At 33.7% G+C, this 24,919-nt stretch overlaps 1 protein-coding gene across 1 annotated transcript in view; it reads left to right on the top strand.

Moving 5' to 3' along the window:
- Positions 1 to 24,919, top strand: part of LOC136033752 (paramyosin, long form-like) — a 66,259-nt gene that overhangs the window by 25,798 nt on the left and 15,542 nt on the right. The window contains exons 5-13 of the mRNA XM_065714648.1: positions 2,182 to 2,260; positions 3,836 to 3,955; positions 6,776 to 6,901; positions 8,259 to 8,455; positions 11,478 to 11,610; positions 13,130 to 13,346; positions 16,395 to 16,522; positions 17,174 to 17,286; positions 23,343 to 23,538. Of these exons, the coding sequence (XP_065570720.1) occupies positions 2,182 to 2,260; positions 3,836 to 3,955; positions 6,776 to 6,901; positions 8,259 to 8,455; positions 11,478 to 11,610; positions 13,130 to 13,346; positions 16,395 to 16,522; positions 17,174 to 17,286; positions 23,343 to 23,538 (1,309 nt within the window). The remainder of the gene's footprint in view (positions 1 to 2,181; positions 2,261 to 3,835; positions 3,956 to 6,775; positions 6,902 to 8,258; positions 8,456 to 11,477; positions 11,611 to 13,129; positions 13,347 to 16,394; positions 16,523 to 17,173; positions 17,287 to 23,342; positions 23,539 to 24,919) is intronic.

Below are 24,919 nucleotides of genomic sequence, written 5' to 3'. Positions count from 1 at the left end.
AGATTCCTGGCAGGAATTTCAATCCTCCTGCCCTTTCGTTTTCCTCTGTAAATTTTTCTAGCAACAGAACAAGCCAGATATTTCTATGGAAACTTCAATACTTTGATATAAAAAAAATATATATTTCGCTAAAGCTTTCTCAGAATGCGTTGAGAATGCAGTTTCATTTTTAAAATCAATGCTAGTTTAAGAAAAAAAATTTCTTTTAATGTTTTTCCATATACTATCTCATGGTTAATTAATCAGTCAATGAATCCGTCCACCGAACCAGAACTATTAGATTACATGCGCACATAAAGTGTGCGAAGCAATTAAAATATATACACCCTGAAGGCTAGATTATTTAGGCTTCCTCTAACTTATTGGATTAAATCACCTACAAACCTCATGAAAAAGCATAAGAAAATAATGAAAAAAGGAAACAGGAATAGTTATGATGGAGCCAGAACCAGGGGAGAGGGAAAGTGTAATGTCAAACAAAATAAAATTCTCAATATGAAATGATTGAGGAAATGCGGATCTTTTTAGTGAAACAGCAAAATTTGACTGATAAGACAACTAAAACCTCCCGACTACTCAAAGTAAGATGAGTGATAAAACCAAATATAAATTGATTAATTTTTTAGGGAAATCCATATTAGAGGTGGAAACTCTTATAAATTATATCCTTGACAAACTTGGTAGCAGTGTCAGAATAACTTATCAGACTATGCGGCTGTTGTTTCTTGGTCTAAGAAACTGATCGATCTATAAAATGTGCCAAAAAAGCAAATAAGCATAATAAATTATTGAATTGTTCTAAACTGATAGCTCCTTTTATTACGATTGTTAATATCTCCTATCTTCTTTAGTAAGTAAACATTCTTCAATTTTATTTCATAGCCTAAAAATTACAAATACCGTATGCTTTTAAAGATGAATGTTTATAGTGATGTAGCCAAAATTAGTTTCAAGGGTCGTGACTCGTTCAGAATTCAATATATTCATTAATTTTAAATAGATATCATCATTCTTTTAGTTAGTTTTATCTTTTTTGCTGCGTTGCATTACAACTGTATAATAGTTTCAAGAAGACGGATATGACTGCGTCACTAAATCTATTACTCGTTCTGTTATGCTTTGTTTACTTCCATTTAATGCCCCGACTGGGGGCACAGCTTCAAGTGAGACGTAACTTTTTACCTTTGGTTGGAAGGTTCAATCTTAAAAAGAAAATAGCGGATGTTTTATAGGCTCCATGTTATAGAAAAAGCATTATCTGTGTAAGATCTCAAATTTATTTTGCCTCTGGGTAAAACACTGAAAATGGAGTATTAGTAAAAAAATTGGAATATTCTCGGATAACACTTAATTAATTTGGTTGTATCACGGATTCTAGAACTTCTTTGTAAAAACTAGACATATTGCTACATGAATAAAAAAATTAAAACAGAAATGTGTAAGTTCTGTTCATAATGCTGAATATAGACAGTTGGACAGCAGTAGCGATACCATTCATGTTGAAAAAAGATGAAGATAATTTAAAAAGATAAGGTCATCCACCAATTTATCAGAATTTCTTTCCAAATTCCATCGTGAAGTTGTATGTTATTTAAGCATTTGTAATCGTCAAAAAATAGGCTTATAAAAACTACCGATTTGAATAATATATTTTTCAGCTATTTACCGACTTAATTTAACTATTTACCTATTAGGATTAATGGTAAGATAAGGTTTTTCAGAAATATGATTTCCAAACACTTAAAAAGGTTTACTTGAGCTGAAGGTTATATTCAGTTGAGGGGTTAGGGGACTTTACCCCCTTCCCCCGAAATGTGTCTCCCATTCGTAGGAACATATTAAAAATACATAAAAAAGCATTTTTGGTGCGTTTTTAGAGTTTTTATGTAAGCCCCCCCCCTACCTCAAAAAATAACCCCCTCGACCGAATAAAAAACCTGGATATGGTCCTGCTTGAATTGGGAAAAACCACCTTTACTTCTTTTTCAAGTAAAAAAAAGTTTCATTGAAGTTTCATCCCTTTCTTATGTATATTCTTTTATCACTCTGTGAGCTCAATATGCTGTTCAGTAGAATTTTTAATTGGTCCAAAGACCATTTTGGTAGTCCGCCTACGCTTACTCCAGATATGCCCTCTTATTACCAGAATAGATAATTATATTATCACACACTTTCTTTTAGAATAGAGAAAGAGAAAGCAAAAATTCAGCAAGATGTATACGACCTTCTGGCTCAACTCGAAAATACTAACAAGGATAGGGTGAGCATATATTTTATTTTCTTAGGAGTAAGAATAAAATGCCTTTGTTTCTTAAATACTGGTACCTATATAGCTTTATATTGATCGCTCGTATATAGCTATATACTGATTGCTCTTTTGAAAACTTACAAGCATTTATAATATCTTTGACTGAGATGGTGTAGGACTGCAATGTGTTTGTAGTAAAAAAGTCTTATAGTTTATCGTTTTGCATCTCTTTCTTTGACCCCCTCTTTATCATGACAATAATCAGTCCCAATCGTGATAATTGACTTTAGGCTGAGTTAGAACTAGATCCTCCAAGACCAAGTGGCGAACAGGCCATTAATGGTCGACTTCCTTGTCGGAGGATCCTAAGCTCATTGAAAAATATTGATTATTGCGTAACTCTTGCCTCATCTTGAGGGAACGAACAATAGTAATCCTTTGTCTACCACTCTTCCGGAGGCCAAAAGTAGCCCAATACCAAACGTCACTTGTTTCGAGCCATGTCCATTCTAAGTTGGACCTAAAATGACTTTATCATATTTTAATATTTATAACTTGTTATTTTCCCTCGAAGTTTCAAAAACTTGATTATAGCTCTCTTGTTAAAAAGTTTATATTTTGTGTAACTAGTGGCAAGTTTTACTGAAGTAGTCTGTTTTCCTAGTTTGTCCATATAAGAAACCAATAATGTCGAACTTATGAATTTTTGTGGACTTATGAATTTTGAACAATAGTGATCTGTTGTCTACCACTCTTCCGGAGGCCAAGAGTAGTTCAGCACCAAACGTCATTGGGACGTTGTCCTTGCCTCATTCGAGTAATGTTCATTCTATGTTGGACCTAAAATTGAGGCATACCTTTCCAATAGCTAAAAAAAAAGTATGTGTCCAATAAGAGAGTCATACTTACTCCCACCCATGCCATTTAACCAAACACTATGAAAACTATAGGTCTCACCATTTGCCCGCGAGTCCAGGAGACTTGTTGATCATGTGTCAATCCTATGAAACGGTATTCCACCTTTAGACTACAAGGGGCCAAGCCTATTAGGCTTAGGTCACTTGTTTGCCTGTGAGTCTAGCGCAAAAACTATCGACTATATCAAATATGAGAACTAAATAAGCTAATTCTAAAAATGTTTTTTCTGCCCTATATGTCTTATTCCCTTATATTTATTTTGAATACACTGGAAAAATTAAAAAACTAGTCAACGTTTAGTTATTAAGAGCAGATGTAGTTACTGTATGAATATATTGCGTGCCTGAACAACTATAGTATATCATTTCCCAGGAAGAATTAAGGGATGATGCTCAGGAGTGGATTCCCCTTCACTCTCCCTTAAAAATGTAGTCAGAAATACCCTCAAAGGAGAGTCTTTGGTGTAGTTTTGGTATTCCAAGGTCTTTTTTTCTTAAAGTTGCCATCAATACAAGTCCCTTTATTGTGGATTTGGGTGCCATGGATCTTTCCACCAGAGGAGGGAGCTTAGGGGTATAATTAAAGGAATTTAGCTATTTAGCGAGTATATTTAATTGGTCATTTATGCTATCTAAAGTACTGAATAATTATATCAAATGCCTATTTTAGATGACCTTCCAGAAAACTATCGATAAACTGGAAGTAACAATTCAAGAATACAGCTTGAAGATTGAAGAACTGAACCGAACTGTTGTTGATCTACAAACCTACAAAGGACGTATGTCACAGGTAACAAAGAATTTTTCTAACCATAAAACTGTTCATGAAATACTTTTGGTCAATCACATGTCTTTTATTTCAGTTATACTTTGATGATGTCTATTAACCTCCTTTAAACTTTGAAGTAACATGTCATAACTCTTTTTCTTTATTTTTAGTCACCAGAATTTGTTGTCCCTAAATCAGGTGCAAGGTATAATTAAATATCTGATTTTCCGCTAATCGTTTAACGAGGTTTTCGATGGCTGTTGAAATTTCTTTTGAAATAGTTGACAGAGAAACTCCTAGGGGTGACTTCCTCAGGATGATCATTCAAGATCGAAGTGTAACATAGAATTAAGCTGTTTTTCCAATATCCTCTTGCCAGCATACCAATATCAAGATATTTAAACCGTGCTATGTGCCTTTGTGTATGTCTTGTTTGTTGGATAATCGGGGACACAATATGATAAAGATATAGATAAGGATGTGACTTTATTTACTTTTAGAAAACCACCAATTGACACTGCACCAAAACTATCACTAACAGACTGGAAAGAGTCATGGGGGATGTCTGAACTTGTCCTACTAGCCCTATTCTGGATCTCTTGAAATGGTGCCAACAATATCTTAAGAGCAACATTACACAGCAGGCATCCATTCAAGGCGATAGGCCTGATTTAAGACTTGAAAAGTGGTATGATGAAGCTGAGCTCTGACATATATATATATATATATATATATATATATATATATATATATATATATATATATATATATATATATATATATATATATAAACTTGTATAATTACAAACAATACGACAATGGTAAATACTAAAAAGTGTAAATGATTGTTGCTAAGCTCAACTCATATGTTTTACTCTATCTGTTGGTAAATCCAACTAAACTCCTTTCAAAATTTGAAACAAACAGATCATAACTTATTCCTTCAGGAAGCTTATAAATCCAAAACCTACCACAATATAAAAATTTCAAACAGTAAAACGGGAGTAAATAGTAAAGTGGGTAAAAATATCTTTAGAAAAGTCACAACAGGGGAAGCAGGCCTCATTTTCCAAAATTTAATTTGAAATTTCACAACCTGTTCTCTACCAGTAGGACTCCTAATGCTACTTCCGCTCATTTTTTATTTAGTCCTGGCTTTATTTACATTTTACTGAAAATGAAACACATTTAAGATGTTTCCACTTTTTTTACTTTAATAAATAAAAAATTATTGAAGCTTTAGGAATAAATATCAGTATATGTATATTAAACTGACAATCCTCGGTCATTTGTTTGTTTTTTTCAGTGAAGTGTAAATTGTGTCTGGTCTTGAGAAGGCATGGGGGTTGTCATCCCTACTCATGTTAATTCTTGCTCGTTTTGAATTTGACTCTGCTATTTATTGTACTTTCTGTTGTTGTTTTTTGGTTTCATTTATTTTTTGATACTGATTTGTGGTAGTTTTACGCTTGAAAAAACTATTTGGCTTTATTTCTGCTTAGTGGATTTTTTTTTCCTGCATTTTTCACTTAGTGGAGCTCTTTATTTTTCTTTGAAAAACTTGATTTGTGGGAAAAATTTTTAATTCGTTTTCAATGAAGCACAACTGATTCTGCGGAAGATAGGTGTGGTTTGAAAAGGACGAATGCCTTTGAATCTTCACCTTCTCTGTCCGGTGGCCCTATATTCTTGCTCTATAAGGGCTTTGGAGGGCTCATGAAGCGCTAGAGGGGTTTTGAGCCAGCCAATTTCGGTTCTAATAATATGCATAAACATTCTGTATGATTCTGCTTCAAAGAAGGGATTTTCTTGCAAACTTCTCTGTTACAAAGTCAGCAGAAAGTGGAAGGAAGCTATTGAGGGGCAACTGGCCCCTTCCGGTACTCCAATCCTGGAGGTTGAAAACCCTTTAGGGACTCCTGTTCAAACAAGATAGAATTTTTATGCATTTTCGCTAAGAGCTGTGATTTGGAGAGATGGAGCGTTGGGGGGTCACTGACCTATTTTATCCTACAATAACTGTAGATGTATAATCTTATTAAAATTTTGTTTCAAAAAAGGTGGAAAATGCCTACTTTTTTCTTGAAATAGGGAAGTGAGAGGGAGGGGGGTAGAGGGCCATCGGGGGAGTAGAAAGGCAGGGAGGTATTGGAAATTATTGCCTGTAATTTCTTTTATATATGAGATCGAAGTTACCTAAATCTTTAACATAGTTCTTATAGAACTATTGAGTTCTGAGTATTACTGAGTATTATAGAATACTCAAAGTTCTTATAGAAACTTAAGACTTTATTCTATTGAAATCACATTTTTTTTTTTTTTTTTACAGCATTGACAATTCTGGTGTCAGGGGATGATTTATCATTCAGCCTTTGCTCAATGGACCTAGTACCTGATCTGCATTTTCACCTGCGCATTAAAAGCGAGTGTTTTGGGGTATGAGTGTTTTTTGGGTGGTCTGTGTCTATGAGTTTTCTTCTGGTCTTGTTTTTCATTCTTTTCTCAGAAAAATTAAATTTTATTTTTAATTCATAGTTGTCCTTTCCTTTAATTCCTGTCATGCGAACTGAAGCAAGTCTTTTCTCAAGTCTAAGATAGTCCCAGTGCTTTGCTACAGGGTTTTTTATGAAATTAAATCAATTTCCTTGTTTGGTTACGCTGATGACGCATAAATAAAAAACATTTCCCCTAGTAACAGCAGTAGTTATATTGTAGTTGTGTATATTGTAGTTTTCTGGGATTTTCTCATGGTTTTTGGCTTTAAACAAGATGGCACTGCATACCTATGCCTGTTTTCTATTTATTATTGAGATTAACTTCTTTTGTGTTTTTTATTTTTAGGAAAATATCGAACTGACGAAAACCGTGCAAGAGCTTAAAGTGTCTATCGAGAATGTAACTTATCTCAAAGGACAAGTATCCTCTCAGCTTGACGATGCTAGAAGACGACTTGAAGATGAAGATAGAGTAAGTATTTTATATCAGTAATAGAGTGCTTGTGTATACAAGTGACTTTTTTTTTATGTTTTTGTCTCTTTAATTATACGTAAAAGCGGTTAGTTTTCTTTAAATCTAGCGTAAGTTTCAGCAGTTTAAATTTACTATTTAAATCTAAACTTTCAGTTTATTTAGTCAAATTGAAATTTGCCATTAATAATAAATTCTTAAAATATGATATCAAAAAAGGGGGTGACATTAACGTTTTATCGTTAAAATAGGAAAAGAAGGTGTGTCCTACCCTCCCCCTGCATGATTGCCTGATCACCTATTTTTATAAAAAGGTGATAACTGTCTTATATTCTAAAATGGTTATTGCTTGCCTTTAGTAAGAAATTCTACACAACTAAGATAAGATAGAGTTTATTCGCAAGAATAAAGTTAATAAACTTCCGTCACATTAGTTTCTGAACTCTGACTATGCCTATTGACTTATTATTTTCAATAATAATGATGAAATTATAACTTCTAGATATAAGTTTAAGAAAATCTGGCATTTCGTCAGCCTTTTTTGCAATTGTTTTTATTTCATTGTTTTTCTTTAAGTAGGTTTTATTGTAAAGTGGCCAGAGGAGGTCACAGTGGTTACGCTTAAGGTAGGATGTGGCAAGTTTTTGACAAAAACGTTCGTGAATTTGAAAAGTCGAAATTTTAGGTTCTTTATTTAACCATTTTAACCACGTTCTTTGTATTAGAGCAGTTTTCTAGTGTTATAAATTACAATCACTCGAGCAGATTTTAATTAGTATTAAAACGTCTGGTAATATTGATAATATATTTTAAATCCCATTTTCTTGTGTGTACGAAAATGTGTTCCGGCATTAAGTAAAAATTCCATCAATTCCAAGCTCAAAATCACACTATATAATGGGTGTTGTGCCTTTTAAGGACAAAAGGAGAAAATAAAGAAGAGGAACAAAAAGAATATAATTATTAGTCAATAAACAACCTTGAAAGGGAAAATCGACCATAAAATCAAGACTTATTAGACAAGATACCTATTTAAAAAAATCGCTATTGGCTGGATTTGAATTTTGGGACGAAAACAGGACGAAAATATCAAAAACTTTAAAAATAACGTTACACTTAAAACTGACGAAAAGATGAAAAATTGAATTGACAGAATGAACAAATCGAACTTGATTGCGGTTGGCAGCCCAGTCCCTAAGCCATCCTGTAATTTCTATCAATTGTGCCATTTTTGTTAAAGGTTTAAAAATCCACAATCATGCAAAAAACAAAACAAAAAGAAATCAATTGTGTTGAAAACACCTTTTGAGTCTGTAAAATAAATTAACTGAAAAATTGAAAAATATTACGTTTTTAGCGTCGCTCTCAACTCGAAAGTACACTTCATTCCCTCGAAGTTGAACTTGAATCAGTTCGTGTTCAGCTTGAGGAAGAATCAGAGGGACGTCTAGATGCTGAGAGACAGCTTAGCAAGGCCAATGGAGACATTTTGGTTTGGAGAAATAAATATGAAACCGAGTGCCGTGGCCGCCAAGAAGAAGTTGAAGAAATTAGGTAACTTCCTGCTCTTAATTGCTTTTGTAACATTTAGTTTTATTGTACTTTGATTTTTCTGCAACCTATTCGAAAATGATTGTGTGGAAGCTAAATACTGAAATATTGGACCTGTTTCTTCCTACACTGACACATTTGTAAGCTAACAACATAAAACCCCTCAACTACAGCTATTAAAACATAAATACACAATTTTGTCTATTAGTTTTGAATCTATTGTGAAATTTTTTCTCCAAGTTAAATAGTTGTATTCTCAGAAGAATGCAGAATTAATGTTTGAGGGTGGAAAGGGGGGTTGCACCAACTAAACTTGGGCTCCCCTTCTGGTATTTAAAGCCCTTTCATCCTCGCAATTAGGACAAATTCGCACCTTCTAGGGGGGCAAATGTCCCTAAAATAGCTCCTTGGTTCTGCCCTGGTAATATTTTCTTGCAAATATCAAGAAGCATTTGTGCGTTTATTTATGTTTTCATGCGTAAAGGCTACTTTTGTGACTGCTTTTCATCTTGAAATAGAATGATTTCTTTTGTGCCATTTACTGGTTATTTATATGCAGCACAACGGGGTATTTAAGAAAAAGCTTTGCTAGTCAACACCCATTTTTCTATCAAATGAAGCGTTTGTAATGGGCAAACTATTGACCACAGGTTATATATATTTAAACTGAAGTCAGGTCTTCAGTTATCAGGTAGTGCCTCTTTACAGCTAAATTCAGAATAGCAGATTTCTAATTTCTGTACCCAAGTGCTTTAAAGGTATTTTAAAAATAGGGATGGTGATTGCCAATTTCAGTGCTCAAGAACTTTACGTTAGTACTGTAGATGGCGTACTAATGGCACCATGCATGTCAGGTACCAGTAGGCTCATTTCTTGTTAAAACTTTCCGCTAGGAAACCGTAAATCAATGGTAAAGACAGATGAAAAAATAGGGGAGAAATCCCCTCTTATTTATTAACTCCAACCTCACCACTAATAGCCGGAAAAATAAAGTAACAACTAAATATTGATAAATAAAATGAATTGTTTTTCTCTTATTTAAACCTTTAATTTTTGCCAAGTTAATATGTATTAAAGTATGAAATATTAGAATTCACAGTATCATACAGTTTAACTGTTTAATTGACCCCCATACAAAAAATTAACAATACATATTTTTTCTGTTTTCAAGTTTTTGTGTTCTAGCAATTATGTACTTATAGAGCCTTCATTAAAAAAAAGCATTCTGAAAGGTTTTTTTTCTATCTTCATAATTTTTAAGAATTCTCTTACTTTTAAACTATAAACATACAAGAAAATGAAGCACAACTCAGAAGAGGCTTGCACCATGATAGTTGTACTCAATCATTACATCTGCCATTTATCATAGAAGGGAGACAGCTTCCCCCCCCCCCCAGAAAATTCCCCCCTCGAAAAATTCCCTCCCGGAAACCCACCCCCGAAGAAAATTGCCTCTCTCCAGTTATCCCCCCATGGAAAATTTCCCCACACGCAAAATTGAGCAGCCATAGAGAAGGTAAAAAATAGGTACCTCAAAATGTAGACCACATGTCCTCAGGGGTAACAAAAGGACCAGATATCGAAAATACTTTTAGGACAGAAACTGGCTGTTCTCCAATCACTTTTGATTTATAAAAAAGACTAGAAATCTCAATTTCCGATGGAATGAGCATTCTCTGAAGTTTCTACGACCACGAGGGGGAGGTTGGATGGAAAAGAGGCAGATCTCCTCCTACAGGGAATAAATTCTACTACTTTTTGGGTTTAATGTTACTCTTTACTTCCATAATAACAGCGTAGACCAGATATGTTCCTGGAAGTCAAAAAGGGATTGTGTATCAGTTTTACATCTACTCCATCCCCTCCCCGCCCATTCCTTAAAGCTAGTACTGTATTTATCTGAAAGATCGGTTATAGTTAGGATGTTTTGGCGTTAAAATGCACGCTTTGAAGCCTCTGCCCCCTCCCTGACTATTAGACCTTTTGACTAGCTCGATCAAAATGACAATGACAAATAATCTGTTTTCACAACTAGTAAGGACAAGATTTTTTTGGTTGTGTTTGGCATCCCTCTCAACACTTCCTTAAAGTTTCACCTTAATACTTTGAGCCATTTTTGGAGATCCAGGATCTCTTTTCTTAACAAAAACTTATGTGCAGACAATGAGCAACTTTCATAACTTGCATCTCTTGCACTAGGCGCTGCGCGAGGAAGGGAGGTTGTCCACCCCGTAAGTATAGTTATTTCATCTATGGACTAGCTTGAATAAAACGATTATATGTAAATTTTAATTGTATGCATTTGGGTAAAAAAGAGACTTTTAAATCATAACAATTTTCGATTACCAATTGAATCTTAACAATATCTTATCTTAACAATCTTTATATCTTATCCTTATATCTTAACAATGGGCAACTTTCCTAGCTTACAGCCCTTGCCCTGGGGGAATGGTTATTTAACCTTTAGACTATTTTGAACAAAATGGCTATCTCAAAATTTCAATCTGATGCGTTTAAGGGACAAACGGCCTGGGTGATGGCTTGCTTCCCTCCAATCACTTTTAATTCTAAAAAGGGCACAGGAACTTTTAATTTGCAATCAAACGAGTCCCTCCAAAGTTTATTCAGCTACCCCTTCTATATGAATTAGATTTTGCGCGGGGGGAATTTCCTACCCATGGGGTAGGGTTTCCGGTTTGGAATTTTCCACGGGGGGATGTTTCAGTGGGGGATATCTTCCGGAGGAAAATACCTACACCTGTCATAAAATCTGCCATTTGATTTATGCTTAAAACTTGTATATGGCATTAATTGTTAAATCTAACAATTTACAGGCTGTTAACACCATTGAGTTTTTGTGTACAGATTGTGAGTAAAGCTAAAAGTATTGAAATTTTTAGATAATAAATTAATTAATTGATTGTTGAAACTAATTATGACTAAATTTTAGAAATTTTTAATTACGAAATTAGAACAAAAAAAATACAAAAAAATGCATTAAATTAAGGATATACACAAATTTCAGGAAGAAGTTCACCATTCGTATCTCTGAACTCGAAGAGCACATCGAAGCCTACGTTGCCAAAATCAGTGGACTTGAGAAACAAAGATCTCGTCTCCAGAGCGAAGTTGAAATCCTTATTATTGATCTTGAAAAGGTAATTACTGGCATTTTCGCTCTCCGTAAAGCCAAATTAACACTGTTCTGATAATCATAGTCATCTCTCGACTTCATTAAAAAGTAAAATTTCATTAATTTCTGACCAGAAAACTCTGTATTGATTCATTTACATGGCCACCAGTATCCAAAACCCGACTGAGCCTGAATTCTTGCATCAGTTGCAGGCAGGGTTGCCACCACGGTCAGTTCCTAAAGTAGTACAATTGCCCAAGTTTGCAGGCTACAGAGTGAATTTCGGTTGAAATTCGCTGTAATAGAGAAAAATTGAAAAATGTTTGAAAAATTTGCTATAATAGTGCTAAAATAGCCCTTTCGTGTTGCAGGTGGCAACCCAGGTTACAAGGAATGCTAGAACTGAAACAAACGGAAAATGTGAATATTAATCTTTATTGAGGTGTATTGCACGGCTTATAGAGTTGAATTTATGGATTATGATCAGTTAAAGTTTTATATTTCATAGTTTTAAGTTTGATCTTCTAAATATTTGCCAAACGATGATGAACCATGGGATATATATCGTATAGTGGAAATAATAATATGTCGGATTATGACTCTGTAATCTAAGAAAAATCTGCCATTCAGTATTTCCCGTAACAAACGTAAATTAAGATGAGCGTTTCACTGTTCTGCATATTTTTTTAGCTGGCCTTGTATCCTGGTGAGCTACACCGACAAATTAAATCTTCCTACATTAATCAAAATCAGACTTCGAGTAAAGATCCTTTTACTTTGGCTTAAGTTTTTAGGGAAAAACAAAATTGTATCGTTTCATTAGCTCGTACTACAATGTTCAGTGTTTTATGTCGCCATGTTTGATGTCGCCTTCTTTCACATTAGGCCTTTTTCTTATGTATAAAATGATCAAAATTTGAATCGGTTTATTGAAGGAGAAAACTAAGTCAGAAGTCAGAATTAAATTGGAAAGGTATAAACATAGCCGGTTGAAACAAAAAAACTGTATGGCCGGTTGGAAAAGTATATGGTCCGTTTAATAATATTATGAAAGACAATAGTCGAATAGACTCTCTCATCGGAAATCCCCCCCCCCCCTTCTCACCAGAAAAATAATTTGGGATTATGAATTTCCCTAGTACTGCCTTAGCGTGAGACAAAAGCCACCTATTTGGGAATAAAATTGCAAAGCTCTCATTAGCCAGGATCAAACTGAAGAGAAAAACCCCCCTCTTGTAATATGTCTGAGCATGTAAAGACTTTACTGGTTTTAGAAAGCTACATAGGATACCAAGTTTCATTTAGTCTGTAAGCATATTAGGTTTATTTATACTTACATTTCTTTACACATAGTGTCCTTATCATGTAGTCCTTGAAGAAGACATGGTCTTAACAAATTGAAACCTGCCTTTTTTCAAGTGTCTGAACATTGCTGGTTGTAGAAAGCTGTGTAGGATATATATTTGTATTTGGTCTGAAAGTACATTAGACTTATTAGTGCTTACATTTTCTTATAAATAGTGCATAAGTTGTTTCATTTTTAGGCCAATACTGCTGCTCGTGACTATCAGAAGAGAGCTGAACAGCTCGAGCGTATTAACAATGACTTGAAAAGCAAATTTGAAGAACTCACAGTCCTTTATGAGAAGGCGCAGAATGACATCAGAAATAAGACTACTGAAATTACACGCCTCAACCACGACTTGGATAAAACTCGAGACCAGAAAGAAGCCCTCTTGCGTGACAATAAGAAGCTTGAATGTAAGTCGTAAACCCAACCAACAATAACACCGATAAAATGCACCAGAATAAATCTTCGCCACAATTAAAATCCAGTAAAAAAAAAATAATACACATTAGAAATGGCTTAACAAAATTCCATCTTCAACTTCTTTTGAGATAAATTCGACAACTGTATGGGACAGTTGAAGATCAACCAGTTATACTTCCGAAACAATTGGCTCAATATTTTTGGGAAATAATGAGGATGTTTAGTCAGTAGAACTAGTTGAAACATTATTTTTGATCTTACATCTTTAATCCATGAACCTTATCAGTGTTATGACCAACTATTGAACGTCCACGCCATGAGGAACTGGCAACTTCAAAATCTATATAAAAAGTGTGGATCAGTCGTTTTTTTTCGGGGGAAGAGGGAAATCCATTTTGGTTTCGTTCTGTTCCGAAAGAGAACAGTATTTAGAATGACAAACTGGAATAAATAATGTAGGTAGTCTTTAACGGATTCGACCACATTTTAAAATTTTCTTCCCGCAACTACTAGTTGATGAAGTGGTCAAAGTGACCACTTAAGGTACTTGTGGTACAGGCTAAATATTTTTCCCTTGGGTGGAGGCCTAGTCACTTTTAAGTCTTACTGCCCCCTCCCCTTCCCTACAGGCTAAAGAACGGAAAAATTCATTTTTTCTTCGGGTAATGTATTTTATGACCTTTTGTTTTTGTTCATTCGTAAAAATTGCTTCTCGTATGGAAAAAAGTGTAGTTTCTAAGAATTCATGGACAAATTAATTTTATGAGCACAGTTGATATAAATGTCATGTCTAAAAACCTAAAAGTTTTGCCAGTTACTTGAGATTTGACATTGGTGGTAAACTTTGATGACAAAATGGAAAAACTTATTAATGAGTGATATGTTGTCAACTTTGTTGGTAGAAAATCTCTTTACCGTAAGCTATAGATGAGTCCTTGTAGATGATATTCAGATGAAAAGAACATTACCTTGTAAGCTCTCCATTCTAAGATAGAACTAACTGACTTAAATATTCTTTTAATATTGAACATTTGCCTAGCAAGGAGTGGATATTTGCCTAAGCGCTTATTAGATAGAATATATCTATCTATCTCCTTAAGACAAGCTATATAGAGCTGAAATACTTTATTTGACAAGAAATAATGCTCATTCTACAAGAGAAAAAAAAATAGTAATTAAATACTATCCATTCTGAGCAGTAGGACAAAGCTGACAGAAAGTATAACTAACCTGACTGCGTCTCAAAAATTTTAATTTTTTACCTTACCATTGAACTTCGCGTCTAATAAAGACAACTGAAAGCTTTGTCTATGTGATAGAGCAATATTTGCCACATCCTTTACTACCATTGTCATATTCATATTATTATTATAGCTTTAATTTTATCAAAATTTGTTATCTAGCTCTTATACTTTAGCTACAGGCCTCATTAGACCAAAAGTATGAAAACTATATGTATTCTTTTGTATTTCTAATTTCTTAGCCAGGTTTTAAAATAGGTTTAATTTAGAAAAGTATATGCAATTTTAAAAATGTGTCATTTTCGTAATTCGTCTATTATTACAAATACCAAATTCAAGTTTTTTGATCTAAAATCCAATATTCAAATATATAGCTGCCGTTTTTTTATTGTACTTTCTGTTATAACCGCTAGGCATATTTATTTGCAATAATATGGTAGGTTTTCATGCAAGTGCAAGGACCATCTCTGAAAGATGCTGTTAAGAAAAATCCTAGACATAAATTAGGAGAATATCCAACGTTGCTGTCCAAACGCAAGTGTGCTATTTCTTCTGAAAACATAACGATTAGCATATTCGGAATGAGTGTTAAAACACACATTAAGTTGTGCGTTCATTCTTACCTAGAGAAATAATAAACAAACTGTAATTTTATCCACTTCACCGGGCCCTAATTCCTCTTTAGTGCCTGGACATTATTATAAACAAGTTTGCTGGGTTTTTTTTCAAATGGCTAAGGTTCAAAATTATGAGCCAACTGTTATTGAGATACAATTACAGATCGCTTAAAACGAGCAAAATTTAATTTCCAACTTTTGTCTATATCCTATAAATACACACATGCATTAAAGAGGGGGAGGACTGGCTCACAGATAAACTGAAAGCTACTTTGATAATAAGTGAACTCTATTACTCTGTTTTCTAAGTTTGATGTGTTCTAAGTGCTTTTATTTTTGCAGCTTTAGCTATAGCTTAGTAAAGGACGAACCACTGCCCATAGCACCCAAAAATTAAAAGACTCGTTTAAAAGAAACTGGCAAGTGAGAAAAAATTGCCATTTTTAGCTGATTTAGGAATGACAATCTTTTTCTAAATTTGTTGTATTTGTAAAATGTTAGTTTGAAATTCTTTCTATATAACGAGTAATAACGATAAGCACAAGTAGAACAATAATAATAATTACAGTCAACTACGATTTTAAGTAATCACGCAATTGTAAGATGTGGTAAATTTTGAAAAGTAGGCGTACTTTAGTTTATTTTAGATAATTTTAAGTTTGCTTTAAGTATGACAAAAATAATTCTACTTTTAAGTTTTAATCATTTTAATTAATTTTAAATAATTTAAATCATAATTCAAAAATAAAACTTATTTAAATTGAGCACTTGTTTGAAAAAAAGAAATACAGCGTCGAATTTACATTGATTAACATACAGTGCAACTATTTATCTACTAACTGTATGTTTGTTATATAGATTGACCTTAAACTCAGGTTTTAATGAATATGAGGGATATTAATTCTGATACTCTAAAAAAATGACAACAGAGAAAAAATACCATGACTAAGCTCTATGTTTTTGCTATAAAAAACACAACTAATCTGTTTTTTGTTGTAAAACAACAAACTATTTCAAAAAATCTCTGTCTGTCTGTTATCAAAAATTTATCTTTACTTGTTATGTTCACGACAGACAGGCCCCTATGCTGGGGCTTGCTACTAAAGAACAACAATTGAAAACAGAAAAATAATAATAAATTGAATTAAAAAATGAATTTAAGCCAATCAACTTTTTTTAGCTGATAATCATGACATGAAGCTTCAGATTCAAGACCTAAGCCGCCGTTACCACGAACTTGAAATGGAGGTCCGCCGCTTGGAAAATGAAAGAGAGGAACTTGCTGGCGCCTACAAAGAGGCTGAAACCGTAAGTTTTCCGGGCTGTTTATATTAACCATACTAGCTGAAAATCCAAAATAAGTATATCGAGAATGGTTCTAATATTATCCAAAGAGAGTGGTTAACTTAAATGATTTGAAACTGGCTCCTGTACAAAGAAAGTCACATATGACAACTATAGTTTGGCATATTTTCAGTGCAATAATTAGGCAAATTAGTGTAATTATTGCAATTGGCAAAATATTGTAGTAACAAGTGTCTGGTCTAAGTATCTGAGAACACAGTTATGAAGCTTGAAAAAATGATAAGAAACACCAAACGCTAGATGGCGCTGGTGATTTTTGTTGTTGATTAAAAAATCGTCGTTCTCCGCTCTTAAGGTTTATCAGTATTCTTCGGTCATATCTGAAATGTTGAAAAATTGCATAAATCAATGAGAAAAGACAAAAGTGGCCTGAAATAAAACCATTCTAAAAGGGATATAAAGAAAGGGATATAGGAGGGCTTTTCGACCATCTATAGACTTTTGGTTTTTGGACTTTCCATTCCCATCCACTCAGGAGATAAGAGTCCGTCGTTTTGTACTTTATCACTTCCCAAGTGAAAATTTATTGCAACCCTTTAAAGATTCAAGCTGTTCAATGGCTTCACACTAATAATGTTGTTTTCATTTGAATAGGCTCGCAAAGCTGAGGAGGCTCGTGCTAACCGTATTTCAACCGAATTTGGCACTTACAAACATGATATGGAACGTCGTCTTGCAGATAAAGAAGAAGAATTCGAAGCCCTCCGGTAAGATTTTTCTTTTAACTGTTTACTTTCTTTTAATTGTATAGTCTCTTGTTTTAACGTCAGAGTCAGCACAACATTCTTTTGCTCACCGATGTTTCAGAGATTGATTACTTTCGTTTACTTAATTGACAAGGAAGTTTATGCTAAAATCTATAATATGGATAATTCAAAATCATTGTCTACTACTTCTTTACTACTACTAACAATTCAGTGCAACACCAAGCCACCTGAGGACGTTACAGATCTGCACGTTTTTCCACCATCTTAATCTATTCAAAGCCCTTTTCGCACCCTCTCAAGAAATCCTAACCTTCCTTTAAGCATTCCCTAGGATCTACCTTCCAGTATTCGTATATTGGTTCCCAGACTTGCCTTCTTATTCTTTCAAGCTGTCTTTAACTGTGAAAAAGCACACTTTGCCTTCACTATTCTACTTTTAATGTCTTTATGACATCCATCATCTTTACTAAGAACACTACATAGGTAAAGAAAGCTATTCACTTAGTCGTTCTTCTCGTTACCCAATATCACTTCTTCATCTTCACTCTTCCCCAGATCAAGAGACTTAGTTTTCTTGGAATTAATTTATAAAACCGATTTTCGCACCTTGAACGCTCAAAGCCATAGTTTAATATTAAACTGTCTTTTAAATTAGATATATGCTCATACCGTGTGAATTCCATACATTAAGTAATAAAGAATTAGAAATTAATTTAATAAAATGAAAGCAATGAAAAATTTATTTCGCCCATTGCCATACATTAAGTAATGAAGAATTAGAAATTACTTTAATAAGATGAAAACAATAGAAAATTGATTTTGCCCAGTAATGCTCCAGGGATTTCAGTTAATTATCATTGAAAGTAAACAAAATTAAGACAGAAAAAAATAGTATCTAACCTTGAAGAATAAATTGGTCATGTCTTGGACAATAATAGCTTCTTTTTTTCTTTTATTGTTTGGGAACGTGTGACCCTTTTATTCTCCATCTGGGTATAATCCTGGCATCGTTTAATTATATCACAGATTATTTTGACTAAAAGGATAGTTTAATTGGCTGCTTTTCTGTCAAGAATGTTCTAAGGACAGTCAGTGTTTGTGAACACTGCTAATCTGAAGTAGAAAGGCAAAGAGATTATATTACTGGACTCTAATTATCAGCAAAATTACAATTAGAAGCCTGAAGTGGTCAATGGTGTCAATTGAAGGGGGTAACCCCCCTTCCCCGATTTCCCTCCCAAACCTGGATTTTCAAAAATACTTTTTTTTATTTTTATTGAAAATGGCTTTTGTTTGGTAGTTTCATTGAAAAAATAAAAAAATTGCTCACCCCCCTTTATTTAAAATAAACTCTCCCCTTTTCTAATTTCTCAGGATAGCCGCCACTGGAAGTGATTCAAATTTTTTAGGGAAGAATACACTTGATTTACTACAGTGCTCTTGTAATGGACATTAATTTTGAATTTTATAATGTGAAAGTTATGTTGACTATATAGAGTTAATTCCGCTCACGTGGAGAAAGTACGTATAGATTTGTCTTGAAATAACGTTTCCTTGTCTGTAGTGCTCGACAGTTATGGGGTAAAATTTCATCCAAGACTAAGTGGCTTTAAATCTGTTTAGTATATATTGTGCCCAACTCACATCATGCTCACACTTTTTATCAAAAGAATTCAAAACTTATAATGGTGCATGTGCATTCTTAATTATAACGTTACTCTTACGCTCGAGAAGCAGATATTTCAAATGAGAAAATACTTTTGAGAGATCAGCCTCCTGAATCCTCGGCCCCCTGCTATTTAAATTGCATATTTCTGAACTGAGTGTCCTCAAGGCAAGTTTTGCTCTATATGTTCGTGACCCTAATTTGGAAAGCTGGTCAAGATTATAGTTGTTTATTGAATGATGTCCGGTAGGATATTAATATAGTGTCTACTATTTCTGATTCTATTGAGGTCTCTGTGACGATGAACAAAATTGCCATCATTGCCTTTAGGAGAGATAATCGTAATCCTTTTCCACGAATTTAGGTAGAGAGTGCTTCAATTCCTTTTGTAAACCCCGCAAATTTTCTTGAACTTATTTTTGATTCAAATTTGAATTGACATGAACATACATCCTACTGAATAATGAGCAGGCTACATGAAAAAATGAATAATAAACGAAAAAGATTGATGGCATTGAAATGGGGCTCCGCTTTAAAAATTAAACTGGATTATTGTAAAAAAAAAAATAAAAAAAATAAAAAAAAAAATCTTACATTATACCTAAAATAGAATTGCTTGTTTTGTAAATTCTTCACCTTACTTTTTCTCAAGTCCATTGATGCATTAAAAAACTGCTAATCCTAGTATAATTAGACTGCAGGAAAACATGTCATCATGTTTTTAACTGTTTGGTCTGTGATAGAGCTTCTGGGCAGTGTAATAGATATTTTTTCTAAGATTCAAGCTATAATGTCCGATACATTGTTTTTGAGAATGTATCAGTTTGTATGTTTTTTTATGACGACGCTAGACCCATGTATTTATGTTGTTTCTGCTTGAGTAAGTTTTTGATCAGCATTGTCAAATCGGGGATATAGCTGTTATGAGATATACCATTTTTATGCTCACCACTATAGGAGATAAACCCACTCCATTACAATCTTCACTTCCTGCCATATAACAGATCATATTATTTAATTGATAAAGTACCATGAATTCTAAATAAAAAAAAAAATTATCATTTCCCTGGCCATCTTCAAGTATATTTGGATGGCTCAGCTAAAGAACCTGGTACAGGTGCTGTCTCTTGCATTTCTGTTTGAAAAATTAATGCTAAATCATTTCTGCCTGAGTCTTCTTTAATACTTTCAGCAGAGCTTCGAAAATTTAAAATGGTACAAGAAAGTCCTAGTCTATTATAAGCGGATATCAAACTAATTTTGACTGACTCTCAGTCGGCTCCATACCTTCTGGGTTTTGTTTGTTTTGCAACCCCTGGTTTAGAGTTAAAGGCGATTCGTAAACCTATTTGAAAGTTAAGAAGCAAGGGAAATGAGCTCAAGGTCTAGTATATTTCCAGCCACAAGGGAGTCAAGTGGAGTGATACTGTAGATCTTCTGCCAAATAATGCTTACAGGGCCTACGATATGAAGCCGTATTGAACATGCAAGTCTTCTGTTCTGTCAACAAGAGACTTATGAATAGAACGAGACTGTTTGTCTCGGTACATTTTGTAGTGTTTTCTGTGGGTTTAGGAACTTGAAATTACAATTTTCGGTATAGGAAACTTACTTTAAATTTATGTACATGTTTCGGTTAATTTTAAGACACAGAGGATCAGGCATCATACCCCCAGCACAGCTGTTCGCCATGTGGTCGTAAAAATTCCTTAACGCTATATTGCCCTTTTAACTCAGTTCCAAAAATTTTAATTCCGAATAAAAGGGCTCTTTCTCTTCTTATAATCAATAAAAATACCATTAGATTTTTCATAAAAAGTTGCTAATGTTCGTACATTTATACACTCTCCTTGGAATCGTGATAAAAAAAAAACAACAATACTTGCAATCCTTTCTAAATTGCATAAATGATCCGTTGGTAATTCTAGAAACACGATGCCCTGTATAGTTAAAAGAGAACATAGCAACTTGATTACGAAATCTTTGGAAGGGCGTTGTCATTTCTCTTTCAATTACTGTGACAGAAAATTATAGATATGTAAAAACTGACCCAATATAGGATATGAAAGTGAAATATAACAGTAATACCTTTTCTATTATCCATGCACGAAAACACGGAGTTCACCTTAACCAAGGTTTAATCAGTGAGAAATAGAGTGTAACTATTAGAAAAAAATATCGTGGCTAGTCATTCTCTTTTTACTGTTGTTTTTTTTTACTTTTGCTTAAGTAATAATTTGATTGGCACAGAAAATGTGACGCCATAAAAATAAGCCAATGCAATTAAAACACGAAATTCAGGGACATTAGTTTCTCTTATTCTCTCTAGTTTAATTATCCACTAAGTAGCAATTACGATATTCCTTTCTAATTTGACGTAATAATAAATTGAAGGTCAATCCACGAACGCTATCTCAAACAGTCAGAATTGGAAAACACAAAAAAAGAATGGAAAAAAAAACAGATGAAGGAAAAAGAATGGAATAAAATGGAAAGCACAAAAAGATTATGAGACTGCAATATGGACCTTATACTTATCCACTGATCAGTTTTTTCGTCACCAATCACCTTGCTTGTTCCTACCCTAAGTAATTTAGTATTCCTGGCTTTAATTTTCAAAACTATTCTGCACCTTCTACTGTCGAACCCGGTCTGTCCTGTGGGTTTTATTTTGTCGTTTTTGGTATTTACTTGGAGAATGGTTTCAACTTGATTCTACAACAAATTAGTTTATTCGACAGATCTATTAAATTAAGCTTCTCTACTCGATTTAAAAAAAGAAGTAAAATAAGATTTAGCTTCTTATGACTAATGATTTGAGAATTAGGTGTCGCAGAATTCATAAGATTTCTCTATTCATCAGTGTTATCGTTTTCGTCGGCAGACCAAAACTGTGCATTAATTAAGTCCTGTAAAGTATTCTCAAACTAATCATGACTCCTTTGTCATTTTCAAAACTATGCTGCACCCTCTACTTTCAAACCCCCCAAACATTCTTGGTTTAAGTCCATCAAAATGGTCTATAAGAATGGAGATAGGAAACAACCTTGCTTAACTTTTGGATCCATGCCAAAACCACTTACAAATATCAATTTATACCTAAGCTGCAGCAGCATTATTCTCCTATATAGCAAAAACTATTTTAAAATAATTATCTGGTATATCCTACTAGGTTAAGACCTAGTAGATTTAAGTTAAGTTAAGTTAATTTAAGACTAAGTTAAGATTTCAGTTAAGTTAATTAAGTTAAGATTAAGCTAAGACCTAGACAAGTTCAATTTATTTGTGTTCAATTCTTGTTCAATTTGTTTTCATTTTTAAGTTATTGATTTTTAAAAGAATCTGGGGACTCTTATAAGATTCAGTCTCATTTTTTTATTTATTTTTTATGATTATATGTCCCACATGTCTTTTACCTTGTAAAGTAACTCACCTTCTAGCATAAAGCCGGAAAATAATCTGTCAACTCATATCTGCTAGCAAAATATTTTTTAAGAACTCAAATGATGTTCTCGATATTATTCAGTTCGAATAATGCGAAAAGTTTAAAAAACGGCTAATTTTCTTTGAAAAGGCCTGTTTTGTGATATTTTCTAAAAGCAGAAGTGGAAACTGAATGAAAATAAAGTTTTTATTCCAGCTGTTTCTACCAAAAACTCAGCAGTGAAGAGAAACAGGCTATCTGATTCCTGTTTTTATCTCATCTGAATTTATGTTTCTTTTCCGAAAAGAACAAAACAAAACAGTGTAAATATTTAGTCAAGCTACAAGATCTAGGCAATCTTTTATTGATTTTCATTTGATTGAATATAAATGGTTTTTTATCAAACCTTTTAAAAGAAGTCAATCATACAGCCCCCTGATCTCTTGCAAGAGGTATAAATCAGGGGAACGTTGGCAATTCCCCTCCCCCTAGATCTTGAAATATGTTCTTTTTTGTACTTCCATTGAAATAGAACTTAGAAACCTACCCCCTCCTCATGGTTTGTGAAAAAATTGTCTCCCGTACCACATTTTTGTGAATCGTTGCTCCTGTCTCTAGTTGAGAGCCTTTCAGTGCTTATACTTTATTGTATTTCTGCTTCTTCGCGAACACTCTCATCAGATCCTAAATGATTTTTAAGTTAAATGTTTGTTTTTCAATAGAAAAAGTAATGTGTGTTTTAAAAAATGCTTCTGCTGCACCTTCAAAGGGCTCATAGGCTCCATTCAAAATCCTAGGTTCCACAATACCCTCTTTGTGCTGTTACAGTATTTTTTTTTCTAATCTCTGATAGGCTCTGCCCTTATAGATGCTTCTGCAGTTACATGGTATTCAGCCAAAGTGACTGGATGTTGTATAGAAATGTCCATTGAAAATATTGAGATTTATATGATTTTTCTCATTCAGCAAACGTCATATAATAGAGGTTGAGCAGCTGAACGCTCGTGTTGTTGAAGCTGAGACTAAGCTCCGTACCGAAATCACCCGCATTAAGAAGAAGTATCAGACAACCATCACTGAGCTAGAAATGACTATCGATGTTGCCAATAAGAACAATATTAGCCTCCAACAACAGTGCAAGAAACAAGCTATGCAACTCAATGTAAGTAGAGTTGACTTCTAGTGGGGAATTGTAGTTGTTTTATGGAGAACTTTACCTACTGCTCAAAAGAACCTGTTTTCAGACTAAAAAATCAGATCTTGTTTGAAAAATCCTCGATTCGATCTTAACAGATTATACTCTTCTAATTCGTTCCTCCTGTGGGTTATAAATCATCATGATGAAGGGTTGTGCTTTCTTTTATATAAATAAAGAGAGGTACTAAAAAAGAGAATAAAGATTCTGTGGTAGCAGTGTTGCTTCACCTGATCATTTACTTTGCCTTTAATTGATGGATTTTTCTATAGCTTTTCTATGAGACAAATTATATTACAGACTTGTCAATTCTTAGGAGAAATGTTTTTCAATTCCCCCTTTGAAATTTTTCTGTCCCGGATTTAGTCTTCTTCCTACTTCTAATGTGCAAATATATAACCCAAATTGTGGTCAAATGCATTCTGTCAAACTAATAATTCTTGTGGCTATGAAATATGAAACCCGTTTTTACAGATCTACAGATCAAAATTCTTAAGTTTGTTCTGAATAATTAACCAAAATTTCATTTATTAACAAAAAAGACACTAAAATGAATTAAATTCGGTCTCCTTACCTTTATTTTTCAATGAACGGCGATGAAGATATGGGAAAAAATGAAAATTGTGGATTCAATTTGCTAATACTTACTGTTAACTGCGCCCTCTGTTTTATTTTATATTAAATTAAAAAAATGTTTTTTTTCAACTGGAAGTAAGGAGCTACATTAAGACTTAAAAAATAGTAGCTATTACGTAAATGAAGGGTTTCAACCCATCGTCAATACCTCGCTCTTTACACTGAAGCTCGAATTTTGTTCCAATTCCTTAAGAATGATCCCTGAATCACCAAGTCCATTTAATTAGAAAAAATAGCTCTTTTGAAATTACTAAAAATAGTTTGGCGTAAAGAGTGAGGTATTGACGAGGGGGCGAAACTCCTCGTATACGTAATGATTTCTGTTCGTTTTAAGTTTTAATGTTGCTCCTTACTTTCAGTTTATAAAACTTTTTTTATATTTAATTTCTGATTATTTATCAAATCATGCTTGGAAATCCAGCTCTCCCTTCATGTAAACGCTCTTCCCCATGAAAATTCCTCCATGGAAAGATCCTCCCACGTAAGCCCCTCTCTCCCCAAGAAAACATGCCCCTGAAAACGTCTGTATACTTAACAATAGCCATACTATATGTGAAAAATGGGAAAAGTTCATAGCTTGCAGCCCTTCCCCCGGGGACTGTGGGGGATTTAGTCGTCCTCAAAGACATAGTTATTAGATTTGTCGACTACGCTAAACTAAATGGCTATCTCAAAATTTTGATCCGTTGACTTTGGGAAAAAATGAGCGGGG

This window comes from Artemia franciscana, chromosome 12 (genome assembly GCF_032884065.1).
Source record: "Artemia franciscana chromosome 12, ASM3288406v1, whole genome shotgun sequence".
Classification (NCBI taxonomy): Eukaryota; Metazoa; Arthropoda; class Branchiopoda; order Anostraca; family Artemiidae; genus Artemia; species Artemia franciscana.
The sequence above is the reverse complement of the archived record's forward strand: the minus strand, read 5'-3'. Positions and strand labels throughout refer to the sequence as shown.